General features: G+C 44.8%; 1 protein-coding gene across 1 annotated transcript; it reads right to left on the bottom strand.

Moving 5' to 3' along the window:
- Positions 1–603: 603 nt before the first annotated feature.
- On the bottom strand, positions 604–20,512 carry CASP6 (caspase 6). The gene is made up of 7 exons (XM_068975481.1): positions 20,448–20,512; positions 8,712–8,754; positions 8,024–8,170; positions 7,537–7,613; positions 5,341–5,516; positions 1,847–2,006; positions 604–1,143 (listed from the first exon to the last, which is right to left on the bottom strand). Exons 1-7 carry the CDS (start codon positions 20,503–20,505, stop codon positions 905–907), a joined length of 900 nt encoding a protein of 299 aa, XP_068831582.1. The 5' UTR covers positions 20,506–20,512; the 3' UTR covers positions 604–904.
- Between the last annotated feature and the right edge of the window lie 3,460 nt (positions 20,513–23,972).

The raw sequence follows: 23,972 nt of genomic DNA, 5'->3' as shown, positions 1-23,972 counted from the left end.
GTTATCAAAACCCAGACTGTTACCCATCTTCAGCCTCTGGCAGATTACTAACAAAGCATATTACTCAAATTTGACATATCACATTCAGTAAGAGCTGAATCTTAAAAATACCATCTGGGGCTCCCCAGGCAGTCCAGTAGTTAAGACTCTGCACTTCCACTGCAGGGGGCCATGGGTTCAGTCCCTCATCTGGGAGCTAAGATCCCACATGCTGTACAGCACTGCCAAAAAAAAAAAGCAACAGCTATTATTCCATAAATATGATGATGGTCTGTGAGTGGGACTACCAAGCAGTGTATAATAACTTACCATGCAAGACACTGACAGAATCAAACTTTGCAGGTTTGTGGCCTCTACTAAGAATTAACTGCTTTATATTTCTTCTTCAAAATGCCACATAATAGTTCTTGAAGGCTTTTTTAAAACACTTAGTCTTATACAAAAAAGTGGTAATTCATATGTAGATTAATTTTTATGACCAAGTAAAACCAAGCCATCTATAAATTATTCAAGTAAGAATGGAAATTAGAAAAATTTAATGAAAAAATTTCAAATATTAAAGGAAAACAAGTTCTTAGATTTCAAAAGCCCTTAAAAACATTACGAAGTTTTATTTTTAAAAAAAGTCACAAAATACAAGTTAAATCAGCCAGAGATTGAGTAAACTTGCAATTTACTACAAAAGTCTAGTATTACAAATGCTTGTGGATTTTTATCTGTAGGAATTCCCTGAGGATTTCATTTCTCCATATATCAAAACCCCTTCACCATGTCCAATATGAACTATTTTAAGTTATTAAAGCTTAAAACATTTAAAATTGCTGTACCATTTAGATTGCTTCAACCAAGTGATACTCCTTTATATGAAAAGAGAATCTATTTTGAATACATAAAATAGCACCTATCATTTAGATTTTGGAGAGAAGTGCAGCTTTTTAGTTAGCATTGAGGCAAAGCAGGGAACCTGCTTCTTTCCAATAGCACTTGGGTCTCTGCAAAAGTCTACTCGGCGCTGAGAAACCTTCCTGTTCACCAGAGTGAGGAGTTCTGTGAACTCCAAAGAGGAGCCGAATTTCCCCAGCATCTCACACAAATCTTGAATATACCATGAACCATTCACAGTTTCCCGATGAGAATAATAACCTGAAAAAGACAGGAGAAGCCACTGAAGTTTCCTGGTTACCGACTGACAGAAAATCACTTTTCAAGTCCAAGTTCTCAAAAATCATTGGGCGAGACCAAGATGTGTCCATGATACAGTTTAAAATTTTTTCTCTGCTGACTCTTCTCATGTGGAAAAAAAGATTAATTCCACACAGTTTTATGAAAATGGTGTTGATGCTATGTAATTTTCTCCACTTCGTAAAAATTCCCAAGCTAGTAGTAAACTAGGCAATGATTTTTGAGACCAGTGATTAGAAAAAAGAAAAACATAAAGTTATTTACTACAATAGAGAACAAGTGTCATCAAAATATTTTTCAGGGACTTCCCTGGTTTAGATGCCACACTTAAAAATTTTTTTTTCAACAATGTTTTCCACAAGCGTTAACTATAAAAAATGGTATCACCATCACTGACACATTCTGCTGCTAAGATATTCAATATAATTAGCCTTAGAGCTTTATTTAACATATAGTAGTTTTCAGGAAGGACTTTTCTATAAGGTACTTTATAGTTTTAAATGTCACTGTGATCACATGGCCCAAGATGTCCATTAAGCTTGTGAGCTTCACGACCAGATCTCATGTCCCAGTAGAAAGACCTCACCTAAATCAAGCCAGGATGAAACGTACAGAAACTTCGCCAAGAAAGCCAATTATACATTTGTATTAAACACCCACGCACCTTCTGCCACGGAGTAGCACATGAGGAAGTCGGCTCCAGCAGGAAGTGTATAAACCGAGGCTGCGTCCACCTGGGTCACGTTGGCACCCAGCATGTCTGCCCCATGATCAACTGCATCCAGAGGGATGACCGGCACGTCGTGCTGGCTGCCCCGACACGCCTACGGGACACGGAGGAAGATCCCCTCCTTTAGTGACCTGTTCTTCCCCGTGCTTCACGTTCGCAGTGAAGGTGCAGTTCAGTACGCCTTTACAGCAACGTCAACAGAAGCCACTTTACAGGCATTTCAGAAACAATGCATTCAGGTTTAGAGCAGGCCAAAGCCGACAGTTCTTTTTTTCCTACTTATGTTTTCTCCTAGTTGATGATTTGAAAAACTGGCATCCTCAACTAGACACCAAATTATGTTGATCGAAAGGTATACTGTAGAGGAGAAACCATCTGTGGCTTTAAAGTTTCTTCTGCATTACGCACACCACAGCACCAAGAGCCACCCCTTCTTTTAGAAAATGACAGTACGTCCCTAAGTGTTTCTATGTAATCAAGTAATATATTCCCAGCTTGGGTTTTCCTTGCCAAGCTGCTTTTAAGGGTCAAAATGACACCACCTGACCTGAGAGTCATTATCAATGTGCCTCCTTCCTTCTGCTCCCACTTTAAAGTGAGGGCTCAAATTCTTACTAATTCTGACTCATACAAAGGCTAACGTTAAATGACTTATTATGGGCTTTTTGTCCCCATTCCGTTTATTTATTTTTTGGCAGGGTCCTTCTCCCTGGGAGTTTGGTCTTCTTTCAGTCAATAGGTCCCACCCCCATTTATATACTGAGGGCTTCAATATAAAACATATAGCCTCCAATATTTCAAAGGTAACTGTATATGGTGATACAGTCTTTAAAGAGGTAGTTAAGGTAAAATGAGGACTATTGGTGGGCCCTAACCCCCTATGACTGGTGTCCTTACACAAAGAGGCCAGGGCACAGAGAGCATAGGGAAAAGCCCATGTGAAGACAGAAGAGATGAGAATCCACTTCCCATCCAAGGAGAGCGGCCTCGGAAATCAACCCTGCTGACACCTTGATCTTGGGCTTCTAGCTGCAAGAAAATAAACTTCCGTTGTCTAAGCCACCCAGTCTTTGTACAGGCAGACCTCAGAGATACTGCAGCTTCAGTTCCAGACCACTACAACAGGGCGAATATTGCTACAGAGCGAGTCACGTGAATTTTTTTGTTTCCTAGTGCATAGGGCACCCCACTCCAGTACTCTTGCCTGGAAAATCCCATGGACGGAGGAGCCTGGTGGGCTGCAGTCCATGGGATCGCTGAGAGTTGGACATGACTGAGCGACTTCACTTTCACTTTTCACTTTCATGCATTGGAGAAGGAAATGGCAACCCGCTACAGTGTTCTTGCCTGGAGAATCCCAGGGACGGGGGAGCCTAGTGGGCTGCCGTCTATGGGGTCGCACAGAGTTGGACACGACTGAAGCAACTTAGCAGCAGCAGTGCATATAAAAGTTATGTCTATACTATACTGTAGTCTATTAAAGTGTGCAGTAGCATTAATTCTAAAAAAAAAAGGACCTTAATTAACTACTCTATTGCTAAAAAAATGCTGACCATCACCTGAATCTTCAGCTAGCCATAATCTTTTTACAATAGTAATGTCAAAATCACAGATCATCATGACAAATAATATTTTAAAAGTGTGAAATATAACGTTACCCAAATGGGACACAGAGACACAAAGTCAGCAAATGCTGTTGGAAAAATGGCATCAACGCAGGGTTGCCACAGACCTTCAGTTTTTAAAAAGCGAGAGTGTAAAAATACGCAAAGTACAATAAAATGAGGTATGCCTGTACTCTGTTCTGGCAGCCCTCGTAAACTTAGCACAGTGCTCTAACAAATTCTGCTGTAGTATTATAAATGTGTCCATCAATTCTGAAATGGCTGAAGAATTATAAGCTTTAAAAGAAACATTCTGATGGATTTCAGAGTTACCAGATAAACAAGATTCCTAATACCCTATTTTTACAGGGAGATTTTTATCTTATTTTGTACTATCAGGCTTATTTTCAGACCTTTTCTACTGTCTTCCTACATGGAATGTAGAGCATGTGGAACTCAATGCCATCACTTGCCAAATCAACGGCAGTAAGCGTAAGAGCCGGCCTTTACTGGCTGGGGGTGGGCCACTTCCTCGGCACTGTTCAAAGCGTTTTTCATCTTAGGCCACGTCATCTTATCCTCTCAGTCACCCTATGAGGCAGTGTGGCTGTTGTGAAGAATCTGAGGCATAGAGAAATCAAATAACTTGGCAAAACATTTTCCTTGCTTTGGTGCCTGATGGTGCTGGCTACTCCCTTTTTCATGAACAATCACCCATCATTCTTGTGATTTTTCTCCTGTTCTTCTGAGGCGTCCTCCTCATTGTCTTCCCTCTGCCCATTCCTCATCAGCATCCCTCAGTTCTGTTCTCCACTTGTTTTTGGTGGCACCACGCAGCTCGTGGGGTCTTAGTTTTCCAACAGGGACTGAAGCCAGAGCCCTGGCAGCGATGGCACTGAGTGCTGTCAGTGGGTCACACAGGAATTCCCTCTACACGCCTTCTTCAGGGGATCCTTGACACGGAGGAGCTCATCCACTCCCATGCCTCCCAGAACCCTCTATCCGCTCATCACTGCCCCAGTGTACTTCTCTAACCCGGGCCGCCTGTCTCCATTACCATCCACCCCCTCGTTACTCCCACCTAACTTCTCTAGCCTAGGCCGCCTGTCTCAATTTCGACCTGTATTTCCAACACATCTCACAGACGCCCCAGTGCTGCAGTCTAAACGAGAAACCAGGGAGTCATCCTTGACTTTTTAAGTAGCCCCCTGCTCCCTCTCTCAAGGAATGGCGGGGTGTGAAAGGTGCCTGTGTCCTTCATGCAGCCCGGCAACATCAGGAATTCTCATTTTTTCCCAGAAATCCCTACTGAGGTAACAAAGGGGATGTTATTCAGGCCCCCCAAAATATTTTTATTCTTACTACAAGTTGGGCAGCGGCTAGACCCATCTTGGCCTAAGGGAAAATGTGAAAGGACTAGAAGTCTAGCTGGAACTAGAAGTCTTCATGCCCACCTTCTCCTCGCTGGCACGTTCTCCAGCCACCAGACCAAACCTGGTCTGAACAGGCAGCGCCCCACTGCAGTGGTCCATCAGTAGACACCTTCTCCAGAGGCCCTACCTTGACACTGGGCTGGGCCAGGGAGTCATTGCCAAGTAATATTCATTATTTTGAGTCATTTCCAAGTAATAAAGATTCTGAGCATCTTTATGTTAAAGAACTACCACTAACAGCTGAAGCTGCAACTCTGATTGGCTAGGATTCAAAAAGGGCCTTTTCCGATTACTGGAGAAAGTTAACTTCCAAAATCAGCTTTAGTTCTTTCTAATCACATGTATAGAACTATGGCCTTTATAATTAAGATTATAACGTAATCAGTCTTACCTGAATGATAAATATCTTGGGTTTTCCAACCAGGCTCTGACACTTGTCTCCTTTGAACAAGCCTGTTAACGTCTGAATTTCAATTTTGGCATCATATGCATAGATGTGGTTGCCTTCACCGTGACTCAGGAAAACACACAAAAAGCAATCTGCATCTACATGGCTAGCAGTTGATGCTAAAAAGGACCCCAAAAGTTATTTAGAAATGAAAATAAGGTACTTAGTATCTAAAGTTTCAGATAATTGAGGGAAAATTTTATTATAAAATGTCTAATGAAACAACTTATTTAAATTAAGCAACAATTTATACAATACAATATCTGACTTTTAAACATCCAAATTATTACAGTTCAAAGAAATAAGAGTTTGAACAGGTTTTTGTTAGCTTTTTTAAAATACAGATTAATGACATGGAAAACCTAAAGGGATTATTATGGGGAACGCCTAAGAAGTTTCTTTGAATCAGCAGAGACCTTCTTAGGGCAGACACAGGAACTACCCCGTAACACTTCCCTCCGTGTCGCTGCACCTTGAAGGGAGGCAGCGCCGGCACTATCGTGTCTAAGCGCTTGGAGCTTCCCAAAGAGTGTTAAGACACGAGGCGGATGCCCTCCAAAGCTGAGGAGCGAGCAAAGTAGGAAAGGGGGGGAGCAGCCAGATGAAATTATTTACAGATTAAAGAGGAACCCTGGTATGAGGGTTCTCAAAAAAGTAAAAACAGAGCTACCATATCCTACACTTCCACTTCTGGGTATATATCCAAAAACGATAAAAACGCTAACTTGTAAAGATATACGAGCCCTTGTATCCTCTGCAGCATTACTGCAACAGCCAAGATACAGAAACAGCCTGAATGTCCACTAATAGATGAACGGATAAGGGAAGTGTGGTCTGTACATGTACAATGGGTGAGCATTCAGTCATTAAAAAAAGGAAAATGTGCAATTTGCAACAGCACAGATGAACCCTGAGGGCATTATGTTAAATGACTCAAGTCAGAGAAGGATGCGATCACGTCACTATATGAGGGAACTAAAAACCCAGCAAGCAAAACCAAGTTCAAAGTTGCAGAGAGACTCGTGGCAGCTGGGGCAGGGGAAAGGAGAAGTGTGAGCCAAAATGGTGAAGGGGCCAAAAGGTATAAACTTGCAGTTACAAAATACGTAAGTCCTGGGGATGTTAATGTACAGCATGATGACTACAGTTAGCATATTTGAAAGTTGCTAAGAGAATAAATCTTAAAAGTCACTAGAAAAGAGTTTGTAACTACGAATGGTGACAGACGGTAACTAGACTTAATGGTGGCAATCGTTCCCCAATGTACACAAATGCGACCCCGTGGCCTGCAGCATACCAGGCTCCTCTGTATGTCAATTATACCTCAATTTTTTAAAAAAAGTTCTGAAGAAAATTTAATGATGCAGTTGTTCTAATGGTCCATTGACAAATTACTTAAAAACCCATGACTTGTAGTGATTACTATACACATTAAGTTGTTAATTTACCTACTGCATGCTGCTGCTGCTGCTAAGTCGCTTCAGTCGCATCCAACTCTGTGTGACCCCATAGATGGCAGCCCATCAGGCTCCTCTGTCCCTGGGATTCTCCAGGCAAGAACACTGGAGTGGGTTGCCATTTCCTTCTCCAATGCATGCTTGCATGCTAAGTCGCTTCAGCTGTGTCCAACTCTGTGTGACCCTATGGACAGCAGCCCTCCAGGCTCCTCTCTCCATGGGATTCTCTAAGCAAGAACACTGGAGTGGGGTGCCATTTCCTTCTCCAACCTACTGCACAGTGATGTAGAAATTATGAGATAACATATGTAAATCAGCAGTATTTTGAAGTCAGTAGAAAACTTGGGTGTGGAAGGAGTCAGTTAAAAAATGACTGCCCAGCATCTGTAGTATTTGCATCTTGGGCTTTTAATTGCCACATGAAAAGATCATTACATTCATTTCCAGAGTAACAGACTGTAACCAGTGGTATATAAACTATAACTTGGTAGGCATTATATGCAAAGGTCTCTAAATCTGCTGAGTAATGTATAATCAGAGAGGCACAACCAAAACCTATATCCCATGCTAAATTAACTGACATGCCTTTTTTACAAGTTAATTACTTGGACCTATCTCCATACAAGGATAATTAAAAACTACTCAGTCCCATCAAAGGAAGATGAATAGGAAAACTACTTACCCTCATGAATTTTGAGCAATAGTTCTTCTGCTCTAAGATCATCAAAACATTTTACTTCAAATCCTAGATCTGAAAACCTGGAGATTAAATTGGATACTAGCTTATGAGCTATTCAAAACTGTCATATACTCCTAATTATTTGAGGAATCTATACTCATTTTTATGACATATAAATTGACTTTTCTTTAGGGAGAAAGAAAAATATGACAATGCTGGTTTTCCTCGATTATCCATGGCAGGAAGGGATTTATTCATGGTAACTGATTTAAGTTAGAATACTGCCGTCTACTATGCAGATATAAGAATGCAAAGACTGTTAATATTTAATAGAACAGGATTAGGGGGAAAATTCAGGCAAGTTCTTAGGGGAGGTTGAGCCCAAGTGAGGTTCATCCCCAAATACTCTTGCTCTGTTATGTGTAGAGTGCGGATAAGTAGTTATCGCTTAAATATCTGACCACCTGGATGTTAAATAAAACAGTACTACCTGCGCCTAAGATTGTCTCTGTCGGCACTGGTGCCTGGCCTGTTTGGCAGAGTTAAGTGCCAGAAGAACCTCTCATGATTGAAGATTAACGCAATTCCTCTCCTCTTGTGGTCCATTTTGTACTTTTCAGTTGGATCAAATATTTCTCTGTTTAGGAAAAGTTTAAAAAAACAATCAGTCTAGGTCTTATTAAATAATAAGCTCCTCCAAGCCCAAGGTCAATGCACAGAACAGACAGAGGCCTGCTGCTTCCTCCTCCACCAGGCCGGCGGGCCACTGCTGTGCCCTGGGCAGGCCTCGCAGCCACACTGGTTGGGAAAGTCCTGAAACATCTCTGTACCAACTAGTAAACAGCAGCCATCCTGAGCAAACCCCTCCCATCCCCCAATTCCTCTGCTTGGGTGTCTTTCCCCCAGGGCTCCAGGGACCAGGGACCAGGGACCAAAGACAATGGTCTGGCCCAGGCCAAGGCCATCCCAATTGTTCAATATCTTGAGCCTCAGTCTTGGTCCCTTCAGAACCAGGGGCAGCAACCAACCCACACACCTACGAGGCAGCCCTCCAGATGCTGAACCTGACATTCTCTACTCTGCTTTTCAGCGCCATGTCCCTGTCTTACTTTGACTTCTGTAGGCTAATGATGGCCACTAAAGGAAAAGACCTTAATGAGTAAACAGAAGATTATTACCTCCTAGGGAAGGCGTCTATTTCGGTCATGTTTTGTTCTTCACCTATTAAAAGAAAGTAGGGTTTTGTTAATATACTTTTTGATTTATGGTCATAAAACACATTAGGAGCTCCCAGCTGCCTTGATTCCTATCTGCTAGGCTCCTTCTGTCTTGGTTGGTTTAAAAGTCAAAGGATGTGAGAAGGGGTAAGGGAGAAGGAAGGGAAAGTGCTATTAATAATAAACGAACTGTACGTGCCACAACGAGAGAAGCCTGCACACCACAACTACAGAAAGCCCACGCGCTTCAAGGAAGACCCAGCGCAGCCAAAATAAATAAACGAACCGTAAACGCACAGCTCAGTTCTTTCTCACCTCCAACTCTTACATGCAAAATAAAAAAAGATCATAAACAGAAATGGAAAAATACTACTCACATTCATTCGCTGCACACTATGCCAAAAGTAACAAATGTAGCTCTGTGATTATGAAGCTCATATGAAACATGAAATTGCTTTATTTTGCAGCAAATGTTTTTAGCAAATATTCTCTGACACAGAGAGAGAGTGAAGTCAAGCAAGAGAACTGAACACAGTGTGGTTGACACTGGATTATTATACTGCCTGGAAGCGGCAGACGTTTTGGTGGAGGAAGGGAAGGGCAAAGACTCAGATTCTGATCTCCTGCATGACACATGTGGTTGTTATGATTCTATAATGGGGACCCTCTTCTCTCAACCCAAGATCAGACTTCCCCACCCACAAGACAACCTCTCACTGAATCCCTCTCCTCCCAGGAACAGTGCTGTGCAACAGAGCCTTCTGCAGTGACAGAATGCCCTATACCTGAGCTGTCTCTGGGGGCAGCCAATGGCCACATGTGCTTTTGAGCCCTTGAACTTCGGCTAGTGTAACTGAGGAACTCAATTTTTTAATTAACTTCAACTTATTGAAATTTACATAACACGTGGCCAGTGGCTTCTCTACCGGACAGCAATAGTGAGTCTAACATCTTCTACCAGAAGAGTCCATATGCTCATGAATCTGCTTTTACCTGATAAGCAGCTTGAGAGGGGACAGACGGTGACGACCACACAAGTACTAATAATGTAGCAAGATGCCCCTTTCAGCTGAGGTCTCTAAGGGTAAACCCCTACCCATCATCTCCCTGCCAAGAGGGTAGTGTTCCCCTCACTCCTTGGAGTCTCTCCCTCACGCCTGATGGTTCTAACCTCATGTCTCCTCACTGACAAAGATCCACCTAGGGAGAGAGGATGAGAGAGAGAATTCAACTCCAGGGCCCTTTACGTCACTCTCAGCCTGCTCCTCCTGGACTGCATCCAGTATTCAAACCAGCCAAGACCCCAGAGAGGCATCATCCTTCCCCTGTCCAATAGGCCCCAATCAGTTTTCCTTAACCTTCCACATCAATCCCTGGCCTGGGTGATAAAATGCAGGTTCCCGGTCCCTAACCCAGATTTACAGAATCAGAATCCTGGGAGATGTGCCAAGATGATTGGTACTCGCACCAAACATTAGGAGTCAGAAGCAGCCTCTCTAATGCTTCCTCCCCACTCTCCCAAGGCTTCCATGCTACCCTCATCTTGCTCTAAGGCGGATCCTGTGAACTCTACACCTTGTTGTACTGCAGACACTTCCTACCAAGCTCTCCTCCGTCAGGGGACCTCCCTACCATGCAGCTGCTTACTGGAGGATCTCCTATTTCACACAATGCTCTACTGAAGACTCGCCCTACCCCGCACAATGTTCTAGAAGGGGTCCCGCCCACTCCACACACTGCTCTACTAAGGTCACGTGGTACCTCGTACCCTGTCCCACCAGCAGACTTCTACTCCACACGCTGACCCTGGGGATTATTAATGCTTCCTGCTGGACACTGTCCCACCAGAGACATTCCACACGCTTTTCTCCTAGAACTCTTCCTGCCCTGTGCACTGGATACTGGGGACACTTCCTCCTCCCAAACTCCTCTATCCAGAATACTTCCTCCATCACACACTGCTCCCCTTGCCAGGACGCTCCCTGCTCCACACACTGCTGAACAGCCGATGCTTCCTAATGAGACACACTCCATTCGGGATGCTGCCCCAGTGAACACACAGCTCTAGGGGGCACTTCCGGTTCCACCCTGTGCTGGGCGCAGCACACCTCCTCCTACACGCCCTGTTCTACCAGGATTATTTCCGACACCACACGCTGTTCTCCCCGGGACACTTACCGTCTGCTGTACCCGGAATACTTCTAGTCCACACGACGATGCTTCCCAGCTCACACAATGCTGAAGGGAACGCAGCCAGCGCCACACCCTGCTCTACTACAGGAACTCTGAATCCACACACGGTCTACCCTGGGGACTTCGTCCTCCACACACTGACCTACCAAGGTCACCCGGTACCACCTGTACCCTGCTGTATCCGGGATGCAGCCTACCCCTCACACTACTTTGCCAGGCTACGTCCCATCACACTGCTGTACTCTGGATACAGCCTCTCCTTCCTCTACAAATACTTTGCCCAGAATCCTCCCTGCTCCACACACTGCTCTGTGGACGGTTATTTCCTTCTCTGCACACTTTGCACCAGTGACTTCCCACTCCACTCAGCGCTCACCCGAGGAGACATCCTCCCTTCTTATGCCACAAGCTGCCAGAAATGTCCGACTCTGCACACCGCTCTACAAGAGGCGTCTCCTACCCCACGCTCTGCTCTACACCAGGGACCTTCCTACTCCACAGTGTTCTGCGTGGTTACCTACTCCACACACAGCTCTGTGTGATATGCGCCCTACTACCACGGTGCTCCACCAAGGGTAGTTCTTCACTGTTCATTCAGGCCGCTTTACCTGGAGATCTCCTCAACAGCGCTATACAAGGGACCCTTCCCTGCTGCGCTCAGCGCTCACGGAGGATACTCCCTACCCCAGACACTGCCCCACTGAATGTACGTCCTGCTCTCCCCACACCACACACCGCCACACCCAGAATACATCCTGCTGCACACGCTGCCATACCAGGGAGAACTTCCTGCTGCACACTGCTCCACGGGGCGTATTTCCTACCAAGACTCCCCTCTGCTCAGGGATGCTGCCCTTCTGAACACACAACTCTTCTAGGCTGACTTCCCACTCTACATTCTGAGCTACCCCAAATCCCTCCGAGCCCGTAAACTCCTCCACCGAGAGTACTTCCTACAACACAAAGACAGAGGAGGATACTTTCTTGTCCACACACTGCTCCCCGGGACACTTCCCACTCCACACAGTGCTCTGCTGGGGCTACTTCCTAGCCACACACTGTTCTAACTGGGGTTCCTCCTACCCCCCAGATTGCCCTCCCAGAAGACCTCTTATTCCACACCCTGTCTGCTAGGGTTCCTTTCTGCTCCCCACACCGCTCTACTAAGCAATATGCAGGGTTTCCTCTCCTTCCATTTTCAAAAGCATTCCATGATCCACTTTTTTTTTCCACCTCCTTTTAATACCCTTACCTCCTTATCATTAAAACAATCACATAAAAAAGAAACAGAATCACTCAAACTAAACATATTAAATCTATATCTAAAATTCAATCTCACCTCAAGAAACAACAAAAATCTCAATCTGACCTTACACCTAAAGCAACTAGAGAAAGAACATCAATAACACCACCACCACCGCCACCAAAGTTTAGTAGAAGGAATGAATGATAAAGATGAGAGCAGAAATAAATGAAATAGAAATGAAGAAAACAATAGCAAAAATCAATAAACTAAAAGTTGGTTCTTTGAGAAGATAAACAAATTGATGGGCCTTTAGCCAGAATCATTAAGAAATAAAGGAGAGGATTCAAATCAACAAATTTAGAAACGAAAAAGGAGAAATTAACCGCTAATACCGCAGAAATAGAAAGCATCATAAGAGACTATTATAAGCAACTATATGATAATAAAATAGACAACCTGGAAGAAATGGAAAAATTCTTCGAAAGGTACAACTTTTCAAGAAGAATTAGAAAATATAAACAGACCAATCACAAGTAAGGAAATGAAATTGTAATTAAAAATCTTTCAACAAAAGGCCAGGACCAGACGCTTCACAGGCAAATTCTGTCAAACATTTAGAGAAGAGATAACACCTATCTTTCTCAAACTCTTCCCAAAAATTGCAGAGGAAGGAACACTCCCAAACTCATTCTACAAGGCCACCATCACCCTGATACCAAAATCAGACAAATAAATTACCAAAAAAAAAAAAAAAATTACAGATCAATACCACTGATGAACAAAGACACAAAATCCTCAACTAAATACTAGCAAACAGAGTCCAGCAACACATTAAAAGACTCATATACCGTGATAAAGTGGGATTTATCCCAGGGGTGTAAGGATAAATAAATGTGATATACCATATTAAATAAAAACCATATGATCATCTCAATAGATGCAGAAAATGTTTTTGACAAAATTTAACACCCCTGTATGATTAAAAAAAAGCTCTTCAGAAAGTGGGCATAGAGGGCATCTACCTCCATATAATAATGGCCATATACAATAGGCCCACAGCAAACATCATTCTTAATGGTGAAAAACTGAAAGCATTCATCTAAGGTCAGGAATGAGACAAAGATGTTCACTCTCACTATTATTGTTCAGCATGGCTTTGGAAGTTGGTGGCTCAGATGGTAAAGAATCTGCCTGCAATGCAGGAGACCCGAATTCAATCCCTGGGTTGGGAAGATTCTCCTGGAGAAGGGAATGGCTACCCACTCCAGTATTCTTGCCTGGAGAATTCCATGGACAATTATACTGTCCACAGGGTTGCAAAGAGTTGGACATGACTAAGTGATTAACACTTTCACTTGGAAGTCCTAGCCATGGCAATCAGAGAAGAAAAAGAAATACAAGGAATACAATTGGAAAGGCACAAGTAAAGCCGTCACTGTTTGCAGCTGACATGATACTATACATAGAAAACCCTAAAGATGCCACCAGAACACTGGAGCTCATCAATGAATTTGGTAAAGTTGCACAGTATAAAATTAATGCACAGAAGTCTACTGCCTTCCTATACGTTTACAATGAAAGATCAGAAAGAGAAATCAAGGAAACAATCCCGTTTACTATCATAACCAAAATAATAAAACACCTAGGAATTAACCTACCTAGAGAGGCAAAAGACCTGTACTCAGAAAACTATAACACACTAATCAAAGACAGAAAGATGACACAAACAGGTGGAGAAATACACCATATTCCTGGATGGTCAATATGACTATTTTACCCAAAGCAATCTACAGATTCAGTGTAATCTCTATCAAATTATCAATGACATTTCTCACAGAATGAAAACAAAAAATTTTACAGTTTGTATGGAAATACAAAAGATCCTGAAAGCAACTGTCAAACTGCTGAAAGCAAATAGCCGAAGCAATTGTGAGCAGGAAAAATGAAGCTGGAGGAATCAGGCTCCTCAACTTCAGACTATACTGCAAAGTAATCAAAACAGTATGGTATTGACATAAAAACAGAAATAAGGATCAGAAAGCCCAGAGATAAATCCACTCACCTGTGGTCACCTAATCTATGATAAAGGAGGCAAGAATATACAATGGAGAAAAAGGCTCTTCAAGAAGTGGTGCTGGGAAAACTGGACAGCTTATACGGCAAAGAATGAAATTAGAACAGTACTTAGCACCGTACAAAAAAGTAAACTAAAAATGGATCAAAGACCTAATTTAAGACAGGACACTGTAAAACTCCTAGAGGAAAACATAAGAAAAACATTCATTGACATAAAACACAGCAAGATCTTTTGACCCACTTCTTAAGAGTAATGAAAAACAAAAATAAACAAATGGGACCTAATTAAACTCAAAAGCTTTTGCACAGCAAAGGAAACCATAAACAAGATGAAGAGACAACTCTCAGAATGGGAGAAAATGACTGCAAATGAAGCAATGGATAAAGGCTTCATTTCCAAAATATACAAACAGCTCAGCTCAACATAAAAAATAAAAAACAGGGACTTTGCTGATAGTCCAGTGGCTAAGACTCCAAGCTCCCAATGCAGGAGGCCTGGGTACAATCCCTGGTTAAGGAACTAGATCCCACAAGCCACAACTAAAAGTTCGAGTGCACAGCTAAAGATCCTACATGCTGCAACACAGATCAAAGATCCCCTGTGCTTCAACTAAGACCCAGCCCAGCCAAACAAATAAATAAATGTTAAAAAATGCGAACAACCCAATCAAAAAATGGGAGGAAGACCTAAATAGACATTTTTCTAAAAAAGACATACAGATGGCCAACAACCCCATGAAAAGATGCTCGACACTGCTAATTATTATAGAAAGGCAAATTAAAACCACAACGAGGTATCACCGCACACCAGTCAGAATGGACATCATCAAAAAATCTACATACAATAAATGCTGGAGAGGATGTGGAGAAAAGGGAACCCTCCTGCACGGTTGGGAATGTAAAATGCTACAGCCATTATGGAGAAGGGTATGAAGATTCCTTTAAAAAAGTAGGAATAAAACTACCACATGATCCAGCAGCTCCCACTAGTGGGCATATACCCTGAGGAAACCAGAATCGAAAAAGACACATGGGCCCCAATGCTCACTGCAGGGCTATTTAGAAAAGACAGGACATGGAAACAACCTAAGCGTCCACTGACAGATGAATGGACACAGACGGTGTAGCACAAACATACAGTGAGGGCATACTACTCAGACATAAAAAGGAACGAAATGAGGCCATTTGAGAGATCGGGTGAGATTGGGTGGACCCAGAGTCTTGGTAGAGATTTGGGTGGACTCATAGTCTTTCCTACAGTCAAGTCAGTCAGAAAGAGAAAAACAAATATCGTTTATTAATGGATGTATGTGGAAATCTAGAAAAATGGTAAATGAACCTAGTTCCAGGAGAGGAAAGAGAGGCAGCTGTACAGAATGGGCATGTGGACACAGTGGGAGAAGGCGAGGGTCGGATGAACTGGAAAATCATGATTGACATGTATACACTACCACGCGTAGAATGATAGCGTAGTGGGAACCTGCCGTTAGAGCACAGAGAACTCAGCTCGGGGCTTTGTAATGACCCAGATGGATGGCAAAGAGAGGCGGGCGGTGGGAAGGAGGCCCGTGAGGGAGGGTCTATGTGTATACATGTATACATTCACATCTTTGAACAGCAGAAACTAACACACATTGTAAAAGAATTACACTCCAATTAAAAAAAAAAAATCTGTATCTGAAAGTCAATCACTTCCTTCTCCCTCCAAGAATCTGCATGGGTGCAAAGCGCCGAGTCTCTTCTGAGAACCCCAGAGGAGCAGCAGACCCAGCAGCTCCCCTCCCCCAGCTTCTGCACCTTCTTGGTAGTGAGCCTAAGGCAGCCTGAAGTGTCCCCAGCAGAGGCTATGCCAAGTGGCTGGTCACCACACTCAAGTCCTTGAGAGTGAAAGCATTGGAGATGTACACGCTATTGGGTCTCTAAGGCTTCTTTTTCATAGTCTCAGGAAGGAGTGCCGCAGTTCTCCTGGGCTGATGTAATCTAAGCTGTGCGTTTGAGTCATCTCAAATATTGCCATCAGCTTACAGATTTAGGGAAGACAGCTAGTATTAAGTATTTCAAGATTAATCTGTTTAAAATGACATTCAGTTTCAAAGTTAACAGGACAGTCTCATTGAGGCATTTTTTAAAGTTTTTTTTTGTTGCTGTTGTCACTGTTAACACAACAGACATAGAAAGAAACTGGGCACTGAAAACTTAATTCTGAACCTCACAGGCTCTAACCTTCACTCTGCTATAAACAGGTGCCCTGTAACCTACAATATCAACACTGACCTGGTCCAGTTGCCAGTCTGTTCTAGCAGTTTGCTGAATCGGAATAGAAAGCTATGGAGACAGACATTAGAACAGAAGTTCCAAAACTTCCTCGGAGCTGATCAGTTTTACCCAGCTTCAGAGAACAGACATTATTGAGGCAGGAGACAGCTGGGCTCTAGAACAGACATTTACAACTGGCACTTTGATCATAATTCCTGGGGGGAGAAAAAGGCTCCAGGCCAGACACTACCAGCCCTCTGCTTACACTTCCTGAGGCAAGAGGCAGATGGGCTTTGGGCTATTTATGACCAGACTGCTGTCTACATTTCAAGATCTGCTCTTAGGTATAAAAACAGGAATTCAGTGGATAACCAGACCTTATGGGTTATCCACTGGGTACCTTATGGCAGGAACAGAGAGGGACTAAACTGTTAGAAGATCAAGAGGTCATATATTTCCCATTCTTAGGGCAAAGGAGATGCTACACATGTGCAAAAGGCTTCGAGGGGCCAAAAATGGCAAGGAATGTCAGACCACAGTTAAGTCTTGCTATTCCCCCCACCATATGCCTCTGCGATGAAATCCATCTTGACTGAAGGGTGCATGCAGACCCAGGGGAGGGTCCTGAGACAAACTGACTGGGGGGTGGAGAGTAGGGGGATATAGGGGTGTCAAAACAAGACAACTGGCCAAAGGTAAACAAAGATCAGGAGTCACTTAGTCGTGTCTGACTCTTTGAGACCCCATGGACTGAAGCCCACCAGGCTCCTCTGTCCATAGGATTCTCCAGGCAACAATAATGGAGTGGGTTGCCATGCCCTTGTGCAGGGGATCTTCCCGACCCAGGGATCAAACCCTCATTGCAGGCAGCTTCTTTACCGTCTTAGCCACCAGCACTGTCCTATATAAATGAATTAACCATTTCGCAAAGAGTCGGCCACGACTGACAGACTGACTGAACGTTCTTTTTCCTGTGTTCCTCATTAGAGAGGACACGCCCGCACCCTTTCTCTGCAGGTGTGCATCTCTGGCTTGCGTCTATCTTAACAGTTCTCTCTGTGTTCGCTCCCATTTGTCATTGTGCTATGTCTCTAATCATAAACTTTGTACCTACATTTACAGTTTTTGCCTCCATGAAAAATGCATTTTTCACTGGGGCCAAGAGTCAGGGGAAAACAGGTTCTAGCCTCTAGCCCTTACTGGTCTGCAAGCTGGGATTCCTAGTTTTCATCGAGGTTACCCAGATTCAACTCCTGAGTAGGGAATTACAGTCTCGCTTTGTGCCACAGCTCACTGCTGCCACTCCGAGATCATTATGATTCTGTCACAGTCATTTTAAACTGTACATGTCCAACAGGCCAGCTTTCAGGAAGGGTGCTCAGTATCACTATACTGCATAACGCGAAAAGCTGACTCATTGGAAAAGACCCTGATGCTGGGAAAGACGGAGGGCTGGAGAAGTAGGAGACAGAGGATGAGATGGTTGGATGGCATCACTGACTCAATGGACATGAGTTTGACCAAGCTCCAGGAGATGGTGAAGGACAGTGAAGCCTGGCGTGCTGCAGTTCATGGGGTTGGCAAAGAGTAGGACACAACTTAGTGACTGAATGACACACTGCATGAATACAAATAAACTGGTTTTGTTGACATGGAGAAAATAAATCTTAGTGAGGGAGATACTCTATATAAGATTTATAAATTCCTTTTCATCTGCAATTATTCTCAGAAATGGGTCAACCAGACTCTTAACCTCTCCTCCCTTCTCCTTGTCTCTGATTTATGCAATTTTCCTCTCCAAAAATGTAACCATCTCTTTGCTCAAACCCACTTTTTACAAAACTAATCAATCATTCTTTTCCTCCACACCTTAACCTGAGAATGCCTCCAGGTACCATTTGTTGGACTTTTTGCTGGACTTCCCTGGGCTCAGATGGTAAAGCGTCTGTCTACAATGGGAGAGACCCGGGTTCGATCCCTGGGTGGGGAATATCCCCTGGAGAAGGAAATGGCAATCCACTCCAGTACTATTGCCTGGAAAATCCCATGGACAGAGGACCCTGGTAGGCTACCGTCCATGGGGTCGCAAAGAGTTGGACACGACTGAGTGACTTCACTTCACTTCACTTCACCATTTGTTGATGGCTTGGCATATGAGATAACTTTATCTCACTCTACTCCATAGGCCCTTTGAGACAGAGAAAGTGAAAGGGGCTTATCTGAGGTTGGTGCCTTGGAATTGGTACTGAAAGGCCCAGTTCTGCATGCAGATTCCAAAGTCCATGTACTAGCTGTGGTAAAACCACTCCCACCAGGGAGAGAACAGAAACCTTTCTAAACCAAGTGCTCACTTCTCCAAACTTCTTCAGTATCTACTGTCGTCATCTTCATTCACTGCAGTATCTGTGACAATCTACCCACATTCCTTATCAAAGTTAGTTAAGTCACTCAGTCGGTCCGACACTTTGCGACCCCATGGACTGTAGCCCACCAGGCTCCTCCGCCCATGGGATTCTCCAGGCAAGAATACTGGAGTGGGCTGCCATTTCCTTCTACAGCGGATCTTTCCCACCCAGGGATCGAACCCAGGTCTCCCACATTGCAGGGAGACGCTTTAACCTCTGAGCCACCAGGGTAGCCAAGGACTGACTCATGTCAGGCCTGGAATACACAGGAAAAGGAGTATTGTGGACAAAGAAAGGGGAGCAAGTAGGAAAAGGAAGGAAACCATTACAAGAATGGCGCGGGATGTGCAGTGACTAGCGGTGCCTCAAGCAAGCATCCTGCCCTCCTTCCCAGTCCTCCCCCTGGATTCCAAAAGGGAAATGGTTGCTGGACCTCGCACTGTCCCATCAGGGTAACCACACTTCCTGAACAACCGTGGTGACTTTTACAACCTGCCTCTAGGACAAGGCTTGTTTTCTGTAGCAAAGAACAGAAAGCTCTGAAATAAAGGCACTCTATGTGGATTGACCGCCGGCGAGTCAAACCACTCTCCACCTTCCGCCCCCTACCCCGCCCTGCCCCGCCCTTTTAAAAAACTATGGCCAGGCTCAGAGCTTCTAAACCTTATCAGTAATATAGTTATAAGTGACAGGGAAGAACGTCCTAAAGCATGTGTTTAGAAGCTGATTATTTTGTAGAGAAAAGGTATTTGTTGTTTGTTGTTTCAGTCGCTGTGTCCGACTCTTTTGAGACCCCATGGACCTCAGCCCGCCAGGCTCCTCTGTCTGTGGGATTCTCCAGGCAAGAATACTGGGGTGCGTTGCTATGCCCTCCTCCAGGAGATCTGCTCGACCCAGGGATCCGACTCAAGTCTCCTGCTTTAGCAGGCGGATTCTTTACCATCTGAGCCACCAGGGAAGCCATACCCCCAGAGAAAAGTTACCGTGGCCTTAAGTTAAATTCACAAATAACTGCAGGTTTCCCGGAAGCAGGAGGACCATGGGGGCTGTGCAGCTCCCAAGGCCTGACTCTGATCTCCAGTTTCCGTGCGGGCAAGCCTGGGGGTTTCTCTCTGCCCGGGCGCCCCCGCGGGCTGCTCACGCTCTACTGTTACTACAAAGCAACCACTTATTTTTACGTAGAAGTGAAAAAAATAAGGCCCAACAAGACCCAAAAGTTAACTTTTCTTATGACCAAGCGCAGTTAAAGTGCAAATAGCCACGACAGCTAGGAAGAGATCAGCGCCCGGAGGACAAAAGCGGCCGGGGCACTCCCCAGCGCCAGGCGCCGCCACCAGGGACCGCAAGGAGGCGGCGGCGAGGTCCCCGAGTTGTTTTTCCTGAGCCCAGAGGCTCAGCTGCGCCCACCCGACCCGAGCGCTTCCCTCCAAGACCCTCAACTTCTCCCGGCCACCGAGCAAAGCCGGGGTAACCCGCGTCCCCACTCGCACCCGCGCGCCCCGCTCGGCACCCGCCACCTACCTGGACCGCGAGCCCGGCGAAGTGCAGCGTCCGAGCTCATCGCAGCCTCCGAGCTCATAGCAGCCGAGAGCGTAGCGCCGACGCCCGGGCGGCCTCCGCTTCCTGAAGCCTGGCCGCTGCCCCCGCCCCTTCCTCCGCCCCCGCCGCCCCGGCTCCCTGCCTTCCAGCGGTGGAGGCGGGGTTTGGGGGGGTCTGGTGGTGCGCTTTCCTTCGCTCGGAGTTCGCCGCTGCCGGAGCGCCCGGGCAAGGCAGAGGACGCGGTCTCACCCGCAGGCGCCCGGGGAGCAGAAGCCGGCCCTCGGGAAACGTCAGCAACAATTCCGAAGACAACCCGCGGTCCTGGGGTGGGAGGCTGCAAGCGATTACAGATCACCTGCGGCGAGCCCCGATCGCTCCACCCCACTCTCTGCTCCTCCCGCGTCTCAAAGGTGTGCGCTGCCCTGTTTTCCCCTTTTCCGAGTGCGGGGACTTGTTCAGTTCGGTTGCTCAGTCGTGTCCGACTCTTTGCGACCCCATAAACTGCAGCACGCCAGCCCTCCCTGTCCATCACCAATTCTCAGAGTTCACTCAAACTCACGTCCATCGAGTCGGTGATGCCATCCGGCCATCTGATCCTCTGTCGGCCCCTTCTCCTTCTGCCCCCAATCCCTCCCAGCACCAGTCTTTTCCAATGAGTCAACTCTTGGCATGAGGTGGCCAAAGTACTGGAGTTTCAGCTTTAGCATCAGTCCTTCCAAAGAACATCCAGGACTGATCTCCTTTAGGATGGACTGCTTGGATCTTTTTGCAGTCCAAGGGACTCTCAGAGGCTTCTCCAACACCACAGTTCAAAAGCATCAATTCTTCGGCGCTCAGCTTTCTGCACAGTCCAGCTTTCACATCCATACATGACTACTGGAAAAACCATAGCCTTGACTAGACGGACCTTTGTTGGCAAAGTAATGTCAGTTCAGTTCAGTTCAGTGGCTTAGTCGGGTCCGACTCTTTGCGACCCCATGAATCGCAGCACACTAGGCCTCCCTGTCCATCACCAACTCCTGGAGTGCACTCAGATTCATGTTCATCGAGTCAGTGATGCCATCCAGCCATCTCATCCTCTGTCGTCCCCTTCTCCTCCTGCCCCCAATCCCTCCCACCATTAAAGTCTTTTCCAATGAGTCAACTCTTCTCATGAGGTGGCCAAAGTACTGGAATTTCGCCTTAAGCATCATTCCTTCCAAAGAAATCCCAGGGTTGATCTCCTTCAGAATGGACTGGTTGGATCTCCTTGCAGTCCAAGGGACTCTCAAGAGTCTTCTCCAACACCACACTTCAAACACATCAATTCTTCAGTGCCCAGACTTCTTCACAGTCCAACTCTCACATCCATACATGACCAGATGGACCTTTGTCAGCAAAGTAATGTCTCTGTTTTTGAATATGCTATCTAGGTTGGTCATAACTTTTCTTCCAAGGAGTAAGCGTCTTTTAATTTCATGGCTGCAGTCACCATCTGCAGTGATTTTGGAGATCCCCAAAATAAAGTCTGACACTGTTTCCACTGTTTCCCCATCTATTTCCCATGAAGTGATGGGATTGGATGGCATGATCTTCGTTTTCTGAATGTTGAGCTTAAAGCCAACTTTTTCACTCTCCTCTTTCACTTTCCTCAAGAGGCTTTTTAGTTCCTCTTCACTTTCTGCCATAAGGGTGGTGTCATCTGCATATCTGAGGTTATTGATATTTCTCCCAGCAATCTTGATTCCAGCTTGTGTTTCTTCCAGTCCAGCATTTTTCATGATGTACTCTGCACAGAAGTTAAATAAGCAGTGTGACAATATACAGCCTTGACGTACTCCTTTTCCTATTTGGAACCAGTCTGTTGTCCCATGTCCAGTTCTAACTGCTGCTTCCTGACCTGCATGTAGGTTTCTCAAGAGGCAGGTCAGATGGTCTGGTATTCCCATCTCTCTCAGAATTTTCCACAGTTTATTGTGATCCACACAGTCAAAGGCTTTGGCATAGTCAATAAAGCAGAAATAGATGTTTTTCTGGAACTCTTGCTTTTTCCATGATCCAGCAGATGTTGGCATTTTGATCTCTGGTTCTTCTGCCTTTTCTAAAACCAGCTTGAACATCTGGAAGTTCACGGTTCACGTATTGCTGAAGCCTGGCTTGGAGAATTTTGAGCATTACTTTACTAGCCTGTGAGATGAGTGCAATTGAGCATTCTTTGGTACTGCCTTTCTTTGGGATTGGAATCAAAACTGACCTTTTCTAGTCCTGTGGCCACTGCTGAGTTTTCCAAATTTGCTGGCATAATGAGTGCCGCACTTTCACAGCATCATCTTTCAGGAGTTGAAACAGCTCAACTGGAATTCCATCACCTCTACTAGCTTTGTTCTTAGTGATGCTTTCTAAGGCCCACTTGACTTCACATTCCAGGATTCTGGCTCTAGGTGAGTGATCACATAATCGTGATTATCTGGGTCATGAAGATCTTTTTTGTACAGTTCTTCTGTGTATTCTTGCCACCTCTTCTTAATAGCTTCTGCTTGTTAGGTCCATGCCATTTCTGTCCTTTATCGAGCCCATCTTTGCATGAAATGTTCCCTTGGTATCTCTAATTTTCTTGAAGAGATCTCTAGTCTTTCCCATTCTGTTGTTTTCCTCTATTTCTTTGATTGATCGCTGCGGAAGGCTTTCTCATCTCTCCTTGCTATTCTTTGGAACTCTGCATTCAGATGCTTATGCTTCTCTTCTTTTTACAGCTATTTGTAAGGCCTCCCCAGACAGCCATTTTGCCTTTTTGCATTTCTTTTCCATAGGGATGGTCTTGATCCCTGTCTCCTGTACAATGTCACGAACCTCTGTCATAGTTCATCAGGCACTCATCTATCAGATCTAGTCCCTTAAATCTATTTCTCACTTCCACTGTATAATCATAAGAGATTTTAAAATGCTCATTGTATAGCAGATTCGGGACAAAGTAAACTAGCGGCAACTCCAGAATTTTCAAGTCTGACTTTTATATGTAGTGTTAATTATGGAAAGGAATCATGCAGAAATTCGGAGACCCGATATTGGGCTCTGTAGATTATGACTTTTACTGAGCTAGAGCATGTTTGCTGCATTTAACTGAGCTCCTTTTTGGGTGGCTGGTTATTGTGTAAATTTGCTTCAACGAGTAACTCCTGAGACTGGAAGAAAACGTGGCCTCATCTTTTCCAACTTCTCATGGTCTCGTCATTTAAAAAGTAACCAGTGGCAGACGGGGGGAAATGTGTAAGACACGACTTCCAATATATTAGCCTAAGAGATCCAATTTCTATAAATGGGATTTCCCAGGTGGTGCTCAGTTGGTAAAGAATCTGCCTGCAATGCAGGAAACCTGGGTTTGATCCTTGGGTCGGAAAGAATCCCTGGGGAAGGAAATGGCAACCCACTTTAGTATTCTTGCCTGGAAAATCCCATGGACAGAGGAGCTTGGCAGGCTACAGTCCACAGGCTCTCAAGAGTCCGACATGACTAGGTGACTAAACCATC

This window comes from Capricornis sumatraensis, chromosome 7 (assembly GCF_032405125.1).
Source record: "Capricornis sumatraensis isolate serow.1 chromosome 7, serow.2, whole genome shotgun sequence".
NCBI classification, from domain to species: domain Eukaryota; kingdom Metazoa; phylum Chordata; class Mammalia; order Artiodactyla; family Bovidae; genus Capricornis; species Capricornis sumatraensis.
The sequence above is the reverse complement of the archived record's forward strand: the minus strand, read 5'-3'. Positions and strand labels throughout refer to the sequence as shown.